We start from the raw sequence: 16,367 nt of genomic DNA, 5'->3' as shown, positions 1-16,367 counted from the left end.
GCCACAGATGGCTTTACATTCTCCTGAGCACTCCCCTGGCTGCTGATGAACTGTGAGACGTTTGCAGAATGGGGCTCTGCCTATTCCACATGGCAAACTGTGCCAAAACCGATACGTGAATTAGGCAGAACGAAGTTTGCAGGAATTTACGCACAACATGAATTCTGCAAATGTGCGTAAATCAATTTCTACACGGATCAGGCCAATGTTTTTTCTCGTAAATCAATCTAACCCTTCATCTTCAAATAAACTCATATTCTCAATTTGTAAGCGTCAGGTTTGTAAAAGACTAGTATACCAATTTTATATTTATTAAATTCTAGCCCTCGATGACTCCCCTTCATCCTGTTTTCATTATCTGCTAATTAACAGATGTGCTCGAAAAATCAATGTTATCTCATTATCATACACATGAAGAGGAATGGTAGATGTCAAAGAGGCATGTACAAGGGCTGCACTTGAGAAATGACAGCACTGATTTTGGCGATGGGGAATTTCACGTCATGTCAGTAAGACAGTTCAAAACTTTTGAAATTAGCATGAACTACTTGACCAAGTTGCAAGTGAATGGTTTAGAATGGTAACACCTGCAAAGATCTAGGATGATGGAAGAGAAAAATAATTAAATGCTAAAACGATTGAAATAAATACCTGGCTGTCATAACCCTCGGTACAAAAGGGATATAAATGGATATGTTTTCTGGGTGTATATCACCCTGCTTGCCTGCCTCCCTAATCATTACCGAACAACACACCAAGGTCTAGGAGCAGGGTTTTTGTTAATTGAGGGAAGTGATATCGACCTTTATTCCCATAGAACACCAGGCAGTTCAAGTTTAGAACACACTCTGATTTGACATCTCAAGGTATTTAGCTTTCACTGCTTATAGCCACTAAGTTAAAGACTACAATTACATCTACTGAGGAAACAAAAATAAGTCCACACTGTATTAACTTCAACTAACACTATTAAACAACAGTCCTGTCACATACTTGCACAATACAAATGCCAGCAAGAGCCCTGTTCCAATACACATCACAAATTGACTCACAAATGGTATCACGCTGCAATGTCTTTATAGCACCCCGCAAAGATTCGTTATTTGAACAGGATACATAGGTGTTTGTGTCCATATTGTTACTGTCCAATATATGTTTATTAACATTCACCAACTGGTAAAGTACACATTTCATTATGGTTTTTGAATGTTGTTTAACTTAGTCCTAGACCAAAATATGTATTGCCCACCTTACACAGGTGTGGTGTGCCTATACAATTAGCCAAGCAAACAATGCAACTCTTTCAAAATGCAACATAGACTGATAACATTCTTTTGGGACCTTCAGAAGTAGAAAATGCCATCAACTGTCTCTTGCTGCGTTGCTGTACGCTCGCAATGTTTACCATAATGTGTCTGAGAATCTGTGCTTGGTTTATATTCCTATCCTAATTTGCAGTTGTTCTCCTGCCTGATTAAAATGACGGTCTTGCTTGCAGCTGCCAAGCTGTGCGCTTTCATTGATTCTTTGTGAAATGTGTGCATATTTGAAAGAAAAAAAAAGAAACAGGGTTCCTCTCTACGTGCGATGTGCGTGCGCCGGCTGTGCGCGCAGGGGACAATGCCACCCGCTGGCCAGCCTCTCACTTCTTGTGCGCGGGTGCCTTGACGCTGCTGAGTGGCGCCTTGACGCTGCTGAGTGGCGCCTTGACGTTGCTTGGCGGTGACTTGACGCTGCTCGGCGGCGCCTTGACGCTGCTTGGCGGTGACTTGACGCTGCTCGGTGGCGCCTGGACGCTACCGGGTGGCACTTTGACGCTGGGTGGAGGCTGGTCGTGATTGTAAACGCTGACGGTGAAGTGGCAGCTCTCGGAGCCGTACTTGTTCTTCACGTAGATGGTGTATTTCCCCGAGTCAATCATGGCGATGTTCCGCACGATTATGGAGGCGTATTGACCGCTCTCCAGCGTGACGGACAGATGGTCGTCAATTGGCAGCTCCCGGTCGTTCTTTAGCCACGACACCTCAGGCGTTGGGTCTCCAGCAACGTTGCACGTTAGGTTCAGCGTCTATGCAACAGCAGCACACAATCAGCGTTCAATGCGGCAGCAGGTTCTATATTCATTTATTTTTCAATCATGCTATAGGTGTCTGACAGTATAGCCTTATTCCATTATCAAAATCTCGCATTGACAAAATCTGGCAGGCAATAGAAATGAGACACCAAAGGACCAATCTCATTATCTCACCCAAAGGACTTTTCCAAACTACTTTACAGAAGATGCATTTGATTTGTTTAGGAAGGCGTGTAGCCTTAAACAAGTAAATTCAGTGCCGGTTCGGCGTACGGGAAGAGTTCAAGAAAACATCACAGCTGTCAATAATGAGCACAATAACTGGAAGTATTTTTTGGCCCTAACTGAAATAAAATGCGATTCTCTAACATGTGCAACTGAATAACAGCTGAAATGCAAGATTGTAATGTTCCAACTCAAATGGAATACCACTGTGCTTTGTCTGCATGAATGCTATAAGTGTGTTTAAAATGAGCACACAATGTGAACTCAAAAGTGAAAATTACAAACCTTTCCTTCCATGATTGTAACGACATCTGGCAAACCTCCAACCACCCTGGCACGATCTGCAAATACAAAAAAGGTAACAATTACGACAAAGTGCAATTATTAAATAAATCATAGCAGCAGTACTCCTCTACTTACGAACATTGGACTTACGAACTTTCAGAGATACGGACAAATTTGTCTGTATGTCCAATTGTCTCTTCGGACCAAGATCCGTAAGTTCAACCACCGCGCAATAGATGGCGGTGGTGGCATCTACATTTGCAGAACATGAAGAACCAGTGGCATCTACATCTACAGGACATTATACAACGTTTAAAGCCATTCACCGTTTTACAATGTGTTTGAAATCGACAGGAGTAGATTTGGACTTACGAACAAATCGACGTATTAACAGACCTCTGGAACCTAACTCGTTCGTAAGTAGCGGAGTCCCTGTAATAATGTAAGTGCCTATTAAGGCCAGTACAGCCCAGACGTTTTTCCCGTCCCCTACATGGAACGTTGAGGTACACACTACACTAGCTACATATTTAGGGCTGAGTAGACATATATGAGATGCCCAGGCCAGATTTATGTACCAATTATTACCACTTGTGTTGTGCATAGCCAGGAATTGAACTCGAGTTATTGAGGGTGTAGTGCAGCATGCTAATCATTATGCAGATATATAAAACCGCTAAAACATATATAACAGTATATACATACACTGGGTCTGATTAAGTGTCATGGAGGCCCAGAGATGTTATAGTTATAGGGCCCCACTTTGTCTATTCAATTTCTTCCCTCTACCGTTTTACCCCCACCCATACCCAAAGCCGTAAACTCCGTTATTATTTACCTCTATTATTTTAGTTTTAAGTTTTAAATGTGATATATACGATTTGTAAAACTAAATCGAAGTTTTGACTTCAAGCTTTCGAGACTGCAGGAATTCATATTCCTTGGGTAAAGTCACGTGGACAGGGTCAAAGAAAATAACAAAAACTACGACGTTTCGATCACAAGACAAGCGGTCGTCATCCTGATGAAAGACCCAAAGAATATGAATCGAAGTCAAAACTAGTTTAATATTGGTATATAACTGTTAGAAATAAACATGATGCTATGGAATTAAATACCATATTACATATTGGATTCGTCATAGTGCTGCAGTATTTCCTTTCAACCATTGTAAAGCTGTGTATAAATATACATTTTGGGGGGGACCTCAACATCTGAGGCTGCAGTGCGTAATGCCCCTGCATTAATTTGGACTTGCACACACAGACAGGCAAACGTGTGTGGGAATGGGCAGTAGTTGTAATATGTTAATCTTACGTGTCTCTGCGAAGGCAGCCTCCCTGGAAAGATGAACACATGAGACGTTTATTTGTGTATACATTTAAACATATGTCAAGCGTGTATTGCACACAGGAAAGAAACAGATAGGATTCAAATGCCAACATGGGGTGAGTATGTTAGTTGGAAAATTATGCTTCTAGTTTTTATGGCGACTTTTTACTTAATATCGTAATGAGTCTATTTTAATATAGCATTCAATGCATGCATAAACAAACACGCAGTGCCCATTTCGGGCATCTGATATACATACTTGAGTGCTTGATATAAACGCATGACTTCATCAAATACTGAAAGAGAATTAAACAAGGCAAACGTTAATGTGAATCTTAGAAAATAAAATTTCCCAAATGCTCTCCCTCACCTCTTTGTTGATGGATTAAATAATTACCCTGGGTATACTCTCATGTTTACGAACTGTGTTTTCTTCCGTAAATTATTTCCTTTTGCTCAGAAAACTTCTTGTACATGACCTTTGTTTTGCCCTGGCGTCTACAAACTAAGTTGCCTCTGTGGTAGCAGTTACATTGGAGAAACCAAACGACATATCTCGGACTGCATCCGTGAACATAAAGCAGACCTAAAACACGGTAGGACCAACACCTCAGCCGTGGCAGATCACTGTTATAATTCAGTGGGCTCACATGACATTGACTTCTCCAAGACAGAGGTTCTCTGCAAGCCATCCGGCTACCATGAGAGATTCGTTCATGAGGCCATCCACATATACAAACACAAAGACAATTTCAACCGAGAAGATGGATTCTGGCTCAGCAATCATTGGAAGGACGTGATAAACCATTCCGGGTCTTGATTGATTTTGTTCACGTTTACGGTGACTTTCAGACCGCATTCCATTCGCTGGCATTGAATATAAAGCTTTTGTATTCTCCTCACGGATCGGAGTTTTTCTTTTGCTCCACTACAAGTTTCCTACTACCACTTTCCCATTGACATATTTCTTTGCTCCCTCTTAGTACCTTTAATAAAATTTCCCTCCCTTTATTACTGCTAATCCTGCATAATACACTAGCATAATATGACTTTGAGACCCCCCACTGCCTACACATTCCACAAGGGGTGACTCACCCCAGATCTGCATTCGTCATCAACATGCTAAATTCCCCTGTTGATATGTAAACTCCTTTGTCAAGGCGCTCTCCTCCTCCCACCCAGCTTAAAATACGTTGCCAAGCTTAGCAGTGTTCATTAAGATGCTGACTTTCCTACAGCTCTGTTCTTCACCTGAGGACGGCTGCTTGCGTTGTGGCCGAAACGTCGTGAGAATTGTATTATGTTTTATTTTTATTATTGTATTATGTCCTTTCTACGTGGCTTTACCGAAAGAACCAAGAATATGAATCCCTGCAGTCACGAAAACTTTAAATCGAAAGATGACGTCACATGGTGTATGACGCGTGACACTGCAAAATAATCTCAATCGTAATGATGTCATGGGAAGGTGACCCTTATCCATTCAGCACTTGGTTTTTTTATCGCTATGTTTTTGGCAACCCTTTGATCAGCTTGTCTGCTTTTTTGCAGAGTAAGCCCCTAAGGGGGTACACAACTTCAAAACTTAATTTATATTGAAGCATCTTCACAACAGTTACCATAAAAACACACAGACCTGAAGCATCAATGCTCTAAATTTTAGTTATAAAACCTTAAAAGTGAAGGAAAGATGATCACCTACTCAAAACTGGCACAGGCACGAGCAACCAACGAGTATGTTCGTGCTACACATGCAGGGGTCACCTTTCGTGAAAGCAACAAATAAGTAGTACCTTCTCCAGAGAAGTCCACAGCAAACTTGTGGGCCTCCTTTCCATCGTGTAGCTCCAACACGTACTTTCCTTTGTCCTTCTCCGTCGGTGCAATCAAATGCATCCACAACATTTCTCCACTCACGCCAATGATAGTCTTCTCTGTTGAAGACAGCTTCGTTTCCCTGCAAGTCATAGCATGTGCAGGGGGCTCTGAGACATTGACGATGATTACAATGCATTGCAGTACATTAAGAGGCCAAGTGTCCTTTTCTGTTTCATTTTACCTTACGGTATTCGCAAATTTTTACGCAAATTCGTATGACAAACTTCAGTTTTGATTTGAAGCTTTCGTCACTGCAGGAATCCATACTCTTTGGTTCTTTCGGTAAAGTCACGAAGGTATAAAATAAAATAAATCACGACGTTTCACAAGCATCCATCATCAGGTGGGAAAGCTTTCCCACCTGATGATGGATGCTTGTGTTGCGCCCGAAACGTCGTGATTTATTTTATTTTATACCTACGTGACTTTACCGAAAGAACCAAAGAGTATAAACTTCAGTGTCAAATTGTTACATTAACAGCGTTTACAAATCAATAATTTCGCCTTAATGGCTAGGTTCTGGTAAGGTCAGGTAGCCTTCAGAATGACTAACAACACTCTTATCTACATTGAATGAAACGATAGCATATGTGTGGTCTTCCAATCATACCATTAATAACCATTCACAACAACATTAATACAGCTTAGTGATGTCACAGCAAACATATGATAAATTAAAATGTAACAAAAAATAAATCCTGCATTTGGGATTTTTTTTTTTTTAGCAAAGGAAGATGTTTTAAAAATGTAATGCATTGTCATTATATTGATCTGCAAGGCCATGGCATCTAGCGTCGTCCCAAACCACCAGCCACCACTGGCAGCAGCTACAAGAAGAGGTTGTGTATATTTTGCTCCGTAAATTTCGATAGGTTGTCATCAATTGCCAGGAAGAGGGGTGAGGAGGAGGGGGGAATGCATATCGGAGAGCAGTGGTGGCCTGCAAGGTGGAGAGAAATGGTCTGAGGAACTGTTGCAGATGCTACCATTGAGATGAGATTTGTTTAAATTAAGCTCTTGGCACACGATGGTCTGCGAAAAAATGTCGATGGTTAATAGTGGTCTCGCAGGTCCAGAAAGGTTGGGAACCACCACGGCTGAGGATAGACGTGGTGCCCTGTGGGTCGTTGACAGTGATAGAAATAAATTATCTCTTTACGGCAAGTGTGCTGATGATCATTTATCAATACATTAAATGATAACTTTCTTATTTGTGGTTGCGTTTTTTACTTTTGGTACCAGGTGACTTTGAGGTCCTCGCAGTAATACACCACGGATGAATGAATCTTCACGCCCTGGGCCGTGGCTTCAAACTGCAGCGGTGTGGCCGAGAGCGCTGGCCAGACACGCACGCCACGCAGAGTCGCACACCACGCAGAGTCGCAATGATTAAAACCAACTCCTCACAGTCCTCGTTGACAGTCAATAAAACTACTAAGCTCTCACCAAGTCATATTGCAATGCATACAGATAGAGGAAGGACTAAATACATTATTTTTCAAATCGAATAAACTATTGTTTTTTCTCTTCACAATTGTATAAGCGCAGCACCATGTAGAATCACAGAACGGATCTTAAGAGACACCACAGTATGTACGATTTTGAGTACTGCGGCTTTAATTTTATAAAGAAGTATTTGTTTCCTCAGACTAAACAGCACGCCTTCACACCTTTCAAAGCATGAATCACTTATTATCAATAATCTGATGAATATACCTTAATTATAGCCTTCACCACTATATGAAAATGCATTATGTGACAACCAAATGTACATGTCTGTTTGTACAGTCATTAGTGACAGGGAAAAACCATAAATTCCCCACGTTTGACAAAATGATTTAGTGTTGAGTGGTTGACCGGAATTCGAACCCATGAGCTCATTGTGTTGGCTCAGTATTCCTACACAAGTATTGGTCCCCAGAGCTACCCAAGTGTCCTTGTGTGGTTGTCACACCAGATTTATGCAAATCACAAAGGTTAACTGTGTTAAGACTGAGATTTTGACATCCAATGCATATAGCTCATGTGTGTGTATTCCACGTACTTTTTTTTTTACCGAGATACCTTATTAATAAAACAAATTAAATCAATATTACAAATGATATTATATGACTGAAAACACCATGGGTGTAAAGTTCTGCGTACTTACCACTCATCTTGCACACCTGGCACATCAGGTCTTCAAGTTCTAAATGTTTAGCGAGTGGGGAGTGGAGCATAAATGCAGTGCAATTGTTATAGTAGACAAAGGAATGTTGCTAGCAAACGCAAATGTTTTCACTGTGTGTGATTTACAGATGGCGTTTTAATGGGGCATGCATCAGTGTAGTGTGCATATCAACCAACTGCATGGCAAGTGTGAGTGTAAATTCAGAGCATGCGAGTGTGAAAGTATGGTAAATGATTCTTACCTTTACCAGCAATATCCAAAACACTTACATCAGTCCCTCTCTCATCTTTCACCTCCACCTTATACAATCCCTTGTTCTCTTTGGTACACTTTATGAAGAGGACAGAATGGAGAATTGTTAGAATACACAAACTTAGTGCAGATGATAATGAAATTTCCAAAAAGTATACTATTTTACATCAAGAAAATAGTAACTTTGCAAAATATTGCCCTAGAAATAATGACATAAAAATAAAATAAATAATCTAGCAATCCAAAATGAAATTGAAGCTTCTGTGAATGGTACACAGTCTTTGTGAATTGAAGTCTATATTTAATATATTTGTTGTGCTAGTCACAATTGGTGCTTGGACATTTCGAAATTAATGTATGGAGCAAGTGCATTTTGAACAAGCATAGTTTTTTATACGCATATCGACCACCAGATGGTAGTCTTAAGCTACATTAAGCTATTATACAGTATTAGTGACCTATGAAAATAACTTCAAATATTGTAAAATAAAAAGTGTAAATACGCTCACCGATAGTGTATTTTACTTGAAAGCGATGCCTACCTTCATCTGCACTCACAAGTTATAATTTAAAACTTACATAATGTCCAGTGAGCAGCGGATCAACACTAACCTCTTGGATGAGCAGCGAGCCGTGTCCGTCTTTGAATTCGGTGTGGGCACCGGCTAGAATACTGCCATCCTTGAACCACAAAACAGTCGTCTCCTTCTTGAAGTTGGCTATCTATACAGATGCACGCAGGCACGATGAATACACGAGAATATACACTGACAACACTCCCTTCCCAGCAGCATGTTATTAATTGGTAAGGTCGTCGTGCTGCCCTGCAATATTTTCCCTCAAGCCACTGCGGGTCGAAGAGCCTTCCCCACGGGTATTGGGCCTACTCTTCCATTCTGGTCAGATGTCTTGTCAGATGGGGGAGTACAGTGACGTACACACCCACCTGTCAATCGACTGTGGTCTCGCTGTATGTAGGATTTGGTCCTTCACATATACATGTACAGCGTTATCGGATGCAATTAGCATGAACGACTCGATATACAAGGAAATTATTATTATTACTACCCTTTTATACTACGGGATGGGCAGAGGCGGAGGGGTAGGGGGATTAAGAAAGTTGCCTGTATGTTAATCAAATATAAGCGGCAAGCTCTAGATTGCAAATCCAGTGTGCTAACCGTTACTCCGTGGCTGCATCCTAATTGTAAAGGCATTAGTGAATATTTATTTTGTGGTGGCGCAGTAGTTAGCACACTGTGCGAAGTCATTGCCAGTGATGTATAATATCAGTGGTGATATCTAAACCATCCTTGGGATCTAACTCCCCCAACTAACAAAAAACCAAAAGACATTTTTGTCATGGAATGTGCAGACCTTTACCCAGCAGAGGAGTGGTAATGGCTGAAAAGCAGTATTTGCTTTATTTACATCCTTTAGTATAAATCAGATTAATTTAAGAAATTTCACATCAATTAAAAAGATGAAGTTTCACTGATTGCACACAAAGTTCAAAGATAATGGCTGATGTATCATATAGCCTTATGTAGTAGTGTGAGTTGACGACCATTTGTGTAATCACTTTCTCCAGCGTAACGCTAATTCCAATGTAATATTAAAAAGCAGTTCCTTTTAATATGACATATCACATAGGTATTACTTTATTCCAGGTCACTTACTTGGAAATTTAAATGTACTTGGCAATCTTTGCCCACGTTCCAGCTCAGATATTCAATAAAGTGAGGACCTGTAGTGATGGGAGGATATTTACACATGTACATATTCATTTCACAATTGTACAACTTTAGTTTTACTTAAAGTGTTCTGGGTGGTCTCCAAATGTAATTAACAAATTGTCAACATATCGCGACCTCACCTTGCTTTCTCAGCCACTCCTTCCTCTGCGATTCAGCCGCTTCCAGCAATTTCTTGAAAACTGTGATGATTAAAGGTACACGCATTTTTAGAGTGTTTTAACATTTCAATTACCAAGTTCAAAGCAACATTATGAACGAGAGTTTATTTAAAAATACATGTTTTTAGATAATTACAAAATGGTAAAGGTGCTTAAACTTGATACTGAAAGATACCAAATGTGTTTATTCTGCTATTGTATGCCTGGTATGTGTACACATTCGTCAATAAATATTGATTATATGATGCAGCCATGAAATTAGCAAGCGTTATTTTTTTCTTTCATGTTATGACTTGTATGTAATGGGTTTATGTGACCCCCTGCAGCCACTAGTGGCCGCTATACATTCTCCACAAGGATTAACAAAAATATTCTTCAATCGAATCATGTTCTTGAATCATGACAAGTCATCAAATCACCAGGGAGTTTAATCATTTCACCTTTTGTAGTCATCCGTGTTTGTGGAATAATAATAACAGAGCTTACGATCTATATTTTTTGTACAATTTCCTCAGCATGCTAAGCAGCAAAGTGCACAGTGTTGCACATGTTGTTATACAAATGCTTGTGAGAAGTTTCCTCGGGGTGATTTTTCAATGTAACCATCATTTACTTGCCGTTGCAGTGTTTATATTTTCAATGGTTCTCAATGCATTAGAGAAGTGATAATACCGATTGATGCACTGGTGAAAATTCCACAGCTCTTTAGGTGAAATACATATGATCAATTCAAGTTGTAATGACTTTGGCAAAATATTAATTGCACATTGTGTTTGCAATTGTGCATTTACAATTAAGACCAATGTAGTCAATATCTTTTGAGCAATGTGGTTGAAAGGGCATTGTGCCATGAGGCTCATATTTGTATTTTTAAAGTTTATCCAGTCTGTAATTAGCTCGGTTAATAATGACAATGTTAAACATGCATAATAATTATTGACTCTAGACACAGAAATTTACTACCATGATATGAATATAAATGACAAGCCATGCAAGTCAAAAAGTTATCCCTACAGAATGCAGACCTGCCAACCAGTACACGTGGGAACATTTAAAACATTCTGAAGGTGAAATATCAAAATGCACATATTTAATGTTAGGTTTAAAGGATACATGTAAACTTGTGATATTTTCTTCTTCGACTTTGTGATCAGCGCTTGCACATTCCTGAGCTGGGTAATGAGATGAAAGATGTTTTTTTCCGACAAACTCCTGCAAGTTATTAATTCTCTCAGCCTTGAGACACATATCCTTCCACGTATACACCTGTCAAACGCCTATTCTATCCATTAGGCTGGCAAGTAATTTTACCAATTAATTCGTGAATGTTCTTCAGAGCTGAGGATTCGAATGTCGATATCACAGTTCGGTGCTGCTGCATGTAGTACTTGACTTACGAACGGGTCTCAGGAACAGAATTTGTTCGTAAGTCGATGATTGTATTGTGCTATAGACTAATATTCATGGGTGACGCGGCCCAAACTGTCTGCCTGGGTAATAATACCGCGTATGTTTCTCGCGGTTGTGGTGCTCTCTAACGTATGTTTAGATTTACCGCTACAATCTGTTCAACACGATGTCCGAGGTTTCGCTCCACGTGCTGAGAGCTTCATAATAATTCAGTTTAGTTCCCGAAGATGCTCCCAGCACATGGAGCAAGAACGTGGGACATCATGCATGTAAGCTGAACTTCTTTTGCACCCTACAGAGGTACGGGTGAAGGACAACAAACTAAACATGAAAAGCAGTTCTGAAGAAATGTTTTCAATCCAGATTTTAAAGTTCAATAGCTCCAGTGATTTCCTAATATTGGAAGGAAGAGGATTCCAGACAGCCGCAGAAGTGCATTTGAAAGCGCGTGATGCAGTGACCGTCTTTGTATGATGGTTAGCCAAAGGCCGCTGCGAGGATGACACATCGAAGCTCTACATCCATCTGAGTGTACTTAGGACTGTATGGAGGAGGCCTCACTGTGAAACATTCTCCAGTCCTTGGTTGCTAACTGGCCTGTTTTCCCTTTTTTGCTTGAAGTGCTGAAATGATTGCAACTAACAACTGTGCAATAATGTGAACGTAATAATAGTAGTTGCAAAATAACAGTGATGTCAAATTATTGTCGAAGGAAAATATTTAATTTAAACTGACACACACCGACTAATTTTATCCAAAAGTGTAAACGTAAAGCAAGTCAGATGGCTACTTTCATACACGTTTCATGTGTATGTATGTGTCCAAAGGTTGTGCCAAGGGACTCTCTCTCACCGTCTCCGATGAGAACGAGGCTGGATTGTTTTGCCGCCTTCCCATCCTTGAGCTGGACAGTGTAAGTGCCCTCATCCACAGCTGAAAGATGGTCTATAATCATCTCGATCATGCCCGTGCTGCGGTCCACATGAATCTTGTACTTCTACACAAACCACATGTTAAGCACCTTCGATTAGCACGGTCGGCTACGTACAGCGCCAAAGAAGTTAATCATATTTACGAGCAGGCCCGCAGAGGCACAGGATCTTTAATATTTGGGAGGCTTTTTAAGTATAATGAGTGGCTAATAAGATGTTAAGATGTGAAAAAGTATGAAAATCTTCTTTCAAATGCAAATAATCTCCATGTTTACTTGAATACATTTACAAATTAAATTAGCTGTACATCTCAAGCGTGCAATCACTAGAAAATCACTTTTTTAAAGTCACAACTTTGTTACCTTTGCAACATTTTAGTTTACCAAGTTACATCAAACTATTTTTTTTATTTTACTCAGTAAGGCTCACTGAGCTACATAACTCTTTTTCAGAAGTGACCTGGCCACAAATAATAGTTCAACGAAGTGGTTTATCATGTGGAAATTGATAGCAGCCAAATATTATAAAGTCATGTTTCTAAATGTGGAGGGGACAAATTGAGGACCTGGAGAAAAATCTATGGGACCACGGGGAGAAAGACATGCAAACTCCAAATATACAGGCGTCAGGGTCGGGATTGAACCCACGCTTCCTGCATACCAGGCCAGGTAGTTAACATCTCGCCACCGTGGCACCCTATCAAATTCCTCGCGAAAATGTAATTGCTTATTTTGCATCTTTTGTCTTAATCCTGTAATCCTGTATGCCAAGATGTTTTCTTTGGAAGTTCATGGATGAACATTTGTGGATAAATAGTTCAGTTGTGTTGGTCTTAGATATACCCACCATCCACAAATACTCCTTTAATGTTTAATCTAGAAAGTTGCAAGTATTGTTTGATTTTTATTGATATTTTGGTGAGATAACATTTGTACTTCGTAAGTATCAATGGCAGTGGGTTACTTTTGCTCCAGGTTTGAGCAACGTACATCGTGTATCTTTGAAATAAGCGAGATTGACAATTTCATTAGAGACGTCATATCCCTTGATCCATTCCACATTGCAACACCGCATATCCAGCATAATAGCAGTATAACTATGCATACATTTTTCATTGCCCAATAGCATATTCAAATATGCCACAGATTGCTATTTATTAGAGAATTGATAACCAGACTGTTTGAACGTTCATAAGTAATGTATTAATCACGAGGGTTGTAAATATCCCTTTCAAGAACTGTTAACAAAAAGCCGGATGTGTCGGTAACCCTCACGCATTTGTAATAATATTATGGAAAATTATTCATTATTTGATTATTACATTTAAAACCTCCTTTTAGCATCTTAATTATTCCACTTTCTGCCCACGTTAATAATTTTAACAGGGACATTCATGTTGCCGTCACCATGTGCGATGAAGAAGGGCCATTGCTGGAAGGTCACCGATAATATATTTCTCCTCTTAAAGCTCCACACAGTGTCATTGGCGAATGTTTTTTTGTCATTAAAGTATACATGTTATTGGACAGCATTAAAAGACACAAGGGATACAGGGACAGATATATAAAGACTGAGAAAGACAACAACAACAAAATATATTAGAGGAATACAATATATTATCTTTGCACCTGTTAAAGTGCACTCTTTATTGTCAGAAAATATATGGAGATGAGAATGAACGTCCATCGACTCATATCGTGCTGGATGGGATGTTATTGTCAATGCTTGGTTTTGCATTACCTCGTTTTTGGAAACGTCCCTTTGATTGACGATGAATTTCAGCTCACACGTCGGTGACAGATGCCGTGCCTGCATCCACAACCGCACTTGCCCTTTCTCCAGTAGCTCCACAGCCAACTCGGACCTCAGGGGTATGGCTGGTTGAATAGGGCACACTCTTACCACACTGTACACATTTGGCTACATTTTCAAAGGTGACCAATAGCATTAACTACGATTTAGACATTTTTTTTATTTGACCAGGTAAGGCCCACTGAGCTACATAGCTATTTTTCAGAAGCGACCTGGCCACAAATAATAGCTGAATGAAGTGGCTTATCATGTAGAAATGTATACCAGACACATACTCTAAAAACATGTTTATAAATGTGGAGGGACAAACCGGAGGAGCTGGAGAACAATGCATGTGACCACAGGGAGAGAGACACGCAAAATCCAAATATACAGGCGTCAGGGTTGGAATCGGGATCAAACCCGCTACCTTCTGCATACCAGGCCAGATCGTTAACAGATCACCACCGTGGCACCCTACATTTATCATACTTCCCACAAACCCCGAATTAAAGATCACATTTCATTATGGAAGGTAAGATTATGTTCTTTTTTCACACTTCAAACTTTGTTTTGTGCCTGTAGTAATTAAATACAATATTGTAATTTTTACGTAGTGTAATTAAATAAGCAACATCTCTCAATTGTTTCCAAATAACATAATAACAAATATTTGCCACCCTAAACTGCCCTGACCTAGATTTGAATATATTGCAGTACATCTGCATTTATGCTGAACATTATCATCATTAAATTATCCAAGACACTGCCTAACTGAGTATCCTAATGATAAACTAACCAAATACAACACAGTGGCTATATATGTGTGAGAAAAAAAGCTTAAATCAATCATACATAAACATATGTGTTACACGTACAGTATTTCCAACCAAAATGCTCTTAAATCAGATTGTCATTATGTTTCTTTTTCAGGAAATTAGTACTATATGGCAATGCAAAATAAAATAAAAACTCTAAGCATTTTAGCCTTGTTGCAAAGTTGAGGTTTGAACTAAAAAAGGACAAACTGAATTCTTAAGATGGATTACCACAACATACACCAGCATGCTAATGTTTTGTTCAGATAAACAGCGAAGAGGTGCAGCTGTGTCCGTTTGTGACATGATAGCAAGGCTTCTTTCCTGCAAGTCCTGACCCGATATGACCTGACCAGCCAAAGGTGTGTTGTATTCATAAGCCATGCTTGTCTAACGAACAAATCTAGACTACTAATGATCCTCAGCCCACAGGAAACTTTTGTAGTGTGAAAATGTCTCAGAATTATTTACAGAATGACGTCAAAAGCACACCCACACATGGATGTAGATGGCAATATCAAAACTTATTCGAAAACAACAGAACGAGGTTGTCAACGATTGAATACATATGCTTTTGAAACCAAAATATTTAGATTGCTAATTGATTTCTTAGATACCTCGCGGATGCCAAATTTGTCCTAATCTGACCCAAAAATTAATTACGAAGGTTGTCATTTAAAAATGACAATAACAAATGTCTAACGTTACAACATGTGCATGTTATGCTCAAAGTTATATTACCTTTGCAATTGATAATTATATATATGCTGTAAAACTGAAAATACTGCTTACAAATGAACATTCAATAACAGATAAAGTCGTCCCATCACATTAATATGCGAAGCAAGACAACATAAAAAACTAAACTTAACAATTAAACTTTCAGAATATTAGAATAGATTTTACCCTTCATGGCAACAAAACAGGTGTTAAAATGTTAAAACACCAAACTGAAACGTTTTGCAAGGAATCATGTCTGCATTAACCACGTAAACTATGTTTTTCTTTAACGAGGTAAGCCCCACTGATATATGGACTGTAGTTATTTTTCAGTAGCTACCTGCTTGGGAAAAAAAGAGTAAATGGCAATAACATTTGTTTCACAGCCTATTCAAAAAGAGCTTTGCTATGTGTTTCTGTGTCACTGAGCAGGATGATTGGCTGGGGTTCAGCAATTTAAACAACGCAGAGTTTAATAGAACTGTGAAACATTATCACTGCACACTCCAGTACAGCAAGTCCTCGCTTAATGCGTTTTCACACAACGCGTTTTTCGCTATAACAT

The 16,367-nt window shown here is 39.4% G+C and overlaps 1 protein-coding gene across 1 annotated transcript in view; it reads right to left on the bottom strand.

Annotated features, from left to right (window-relative positions):
- Positions 1–696: 696 nt before the first annotated feature.
- The window catches only part of LOC144717852 (myomesin-2-like), a 99,954-nt gene continuing 84,283 nt past the window's right edge, over positions 697–16,367 (bottom strand). The window contains exons 25-37 of the mRNA XM_078593566.1: positions 14,214–14,350; positions 12,394–12,538; positions 10,093–10,152; positions 9,896–9,963; positions 8,829–8,939; positions 8,206–8,293; positions 7,944–7,982; positions 7,025–7,130; positions 5,710–5,873; positions 4,176–4,212; positions 3,902–3,924; positions 2,585–2,640; positions 697–2,068 (exon numbers count right to left, since the gene is read on the bottom strand). Coding sequence (XP_078449692.1) covers positions 1,643–2,068; positions 2,585–2,640; positions 3,902–3,924; positions 4,176–4,212; positions 5,710–5,873; positions 7,025–7,130; positions 7,944–7,982; positions 8,206–8,293; positions 8,829–8,939; positions 9,896–9,963; positions 10,093–10,152; positions 12,394–12,538; positions 14,214–14,350 — 1,460 coding nt within the window. The 3' untranslated portion in view covers positions 697–1,642. The remainder of the gene's footprint in view (positions 2,069–2,584; positions 2,641–3,901; positions 3,925–4,175; positions 4,213–5,709; positions 5,874–7,024; positions 7,131–7,943; positions 7,983–8,205; positions 8,294–8,828; positions 8,940–9,895; positions 9,964–10,092; positions 10,153–12,393; positions 12,539–14,213; positions 14,351–16,367) is intronic.

This window comes from Lampetra planeri, chromosome 4 (genome assembly GCF_965212315.1).
Source record: "Lampetra planeri chromosome 4, kcLamPlan1.2.h2, whole genome shotgun sequence".
NCBI lineage: Eukaryota > Metazoa > Chordata > Hyperoartia > Petromyzontiformes > Petromyzontidae > Lampetra > Lampetra planeri.
The sequence above is the reverse complement of the archived record's forward strand: the minus strand, read 5'-3'. Positions and strand labels throughout refer to the sequence as shown.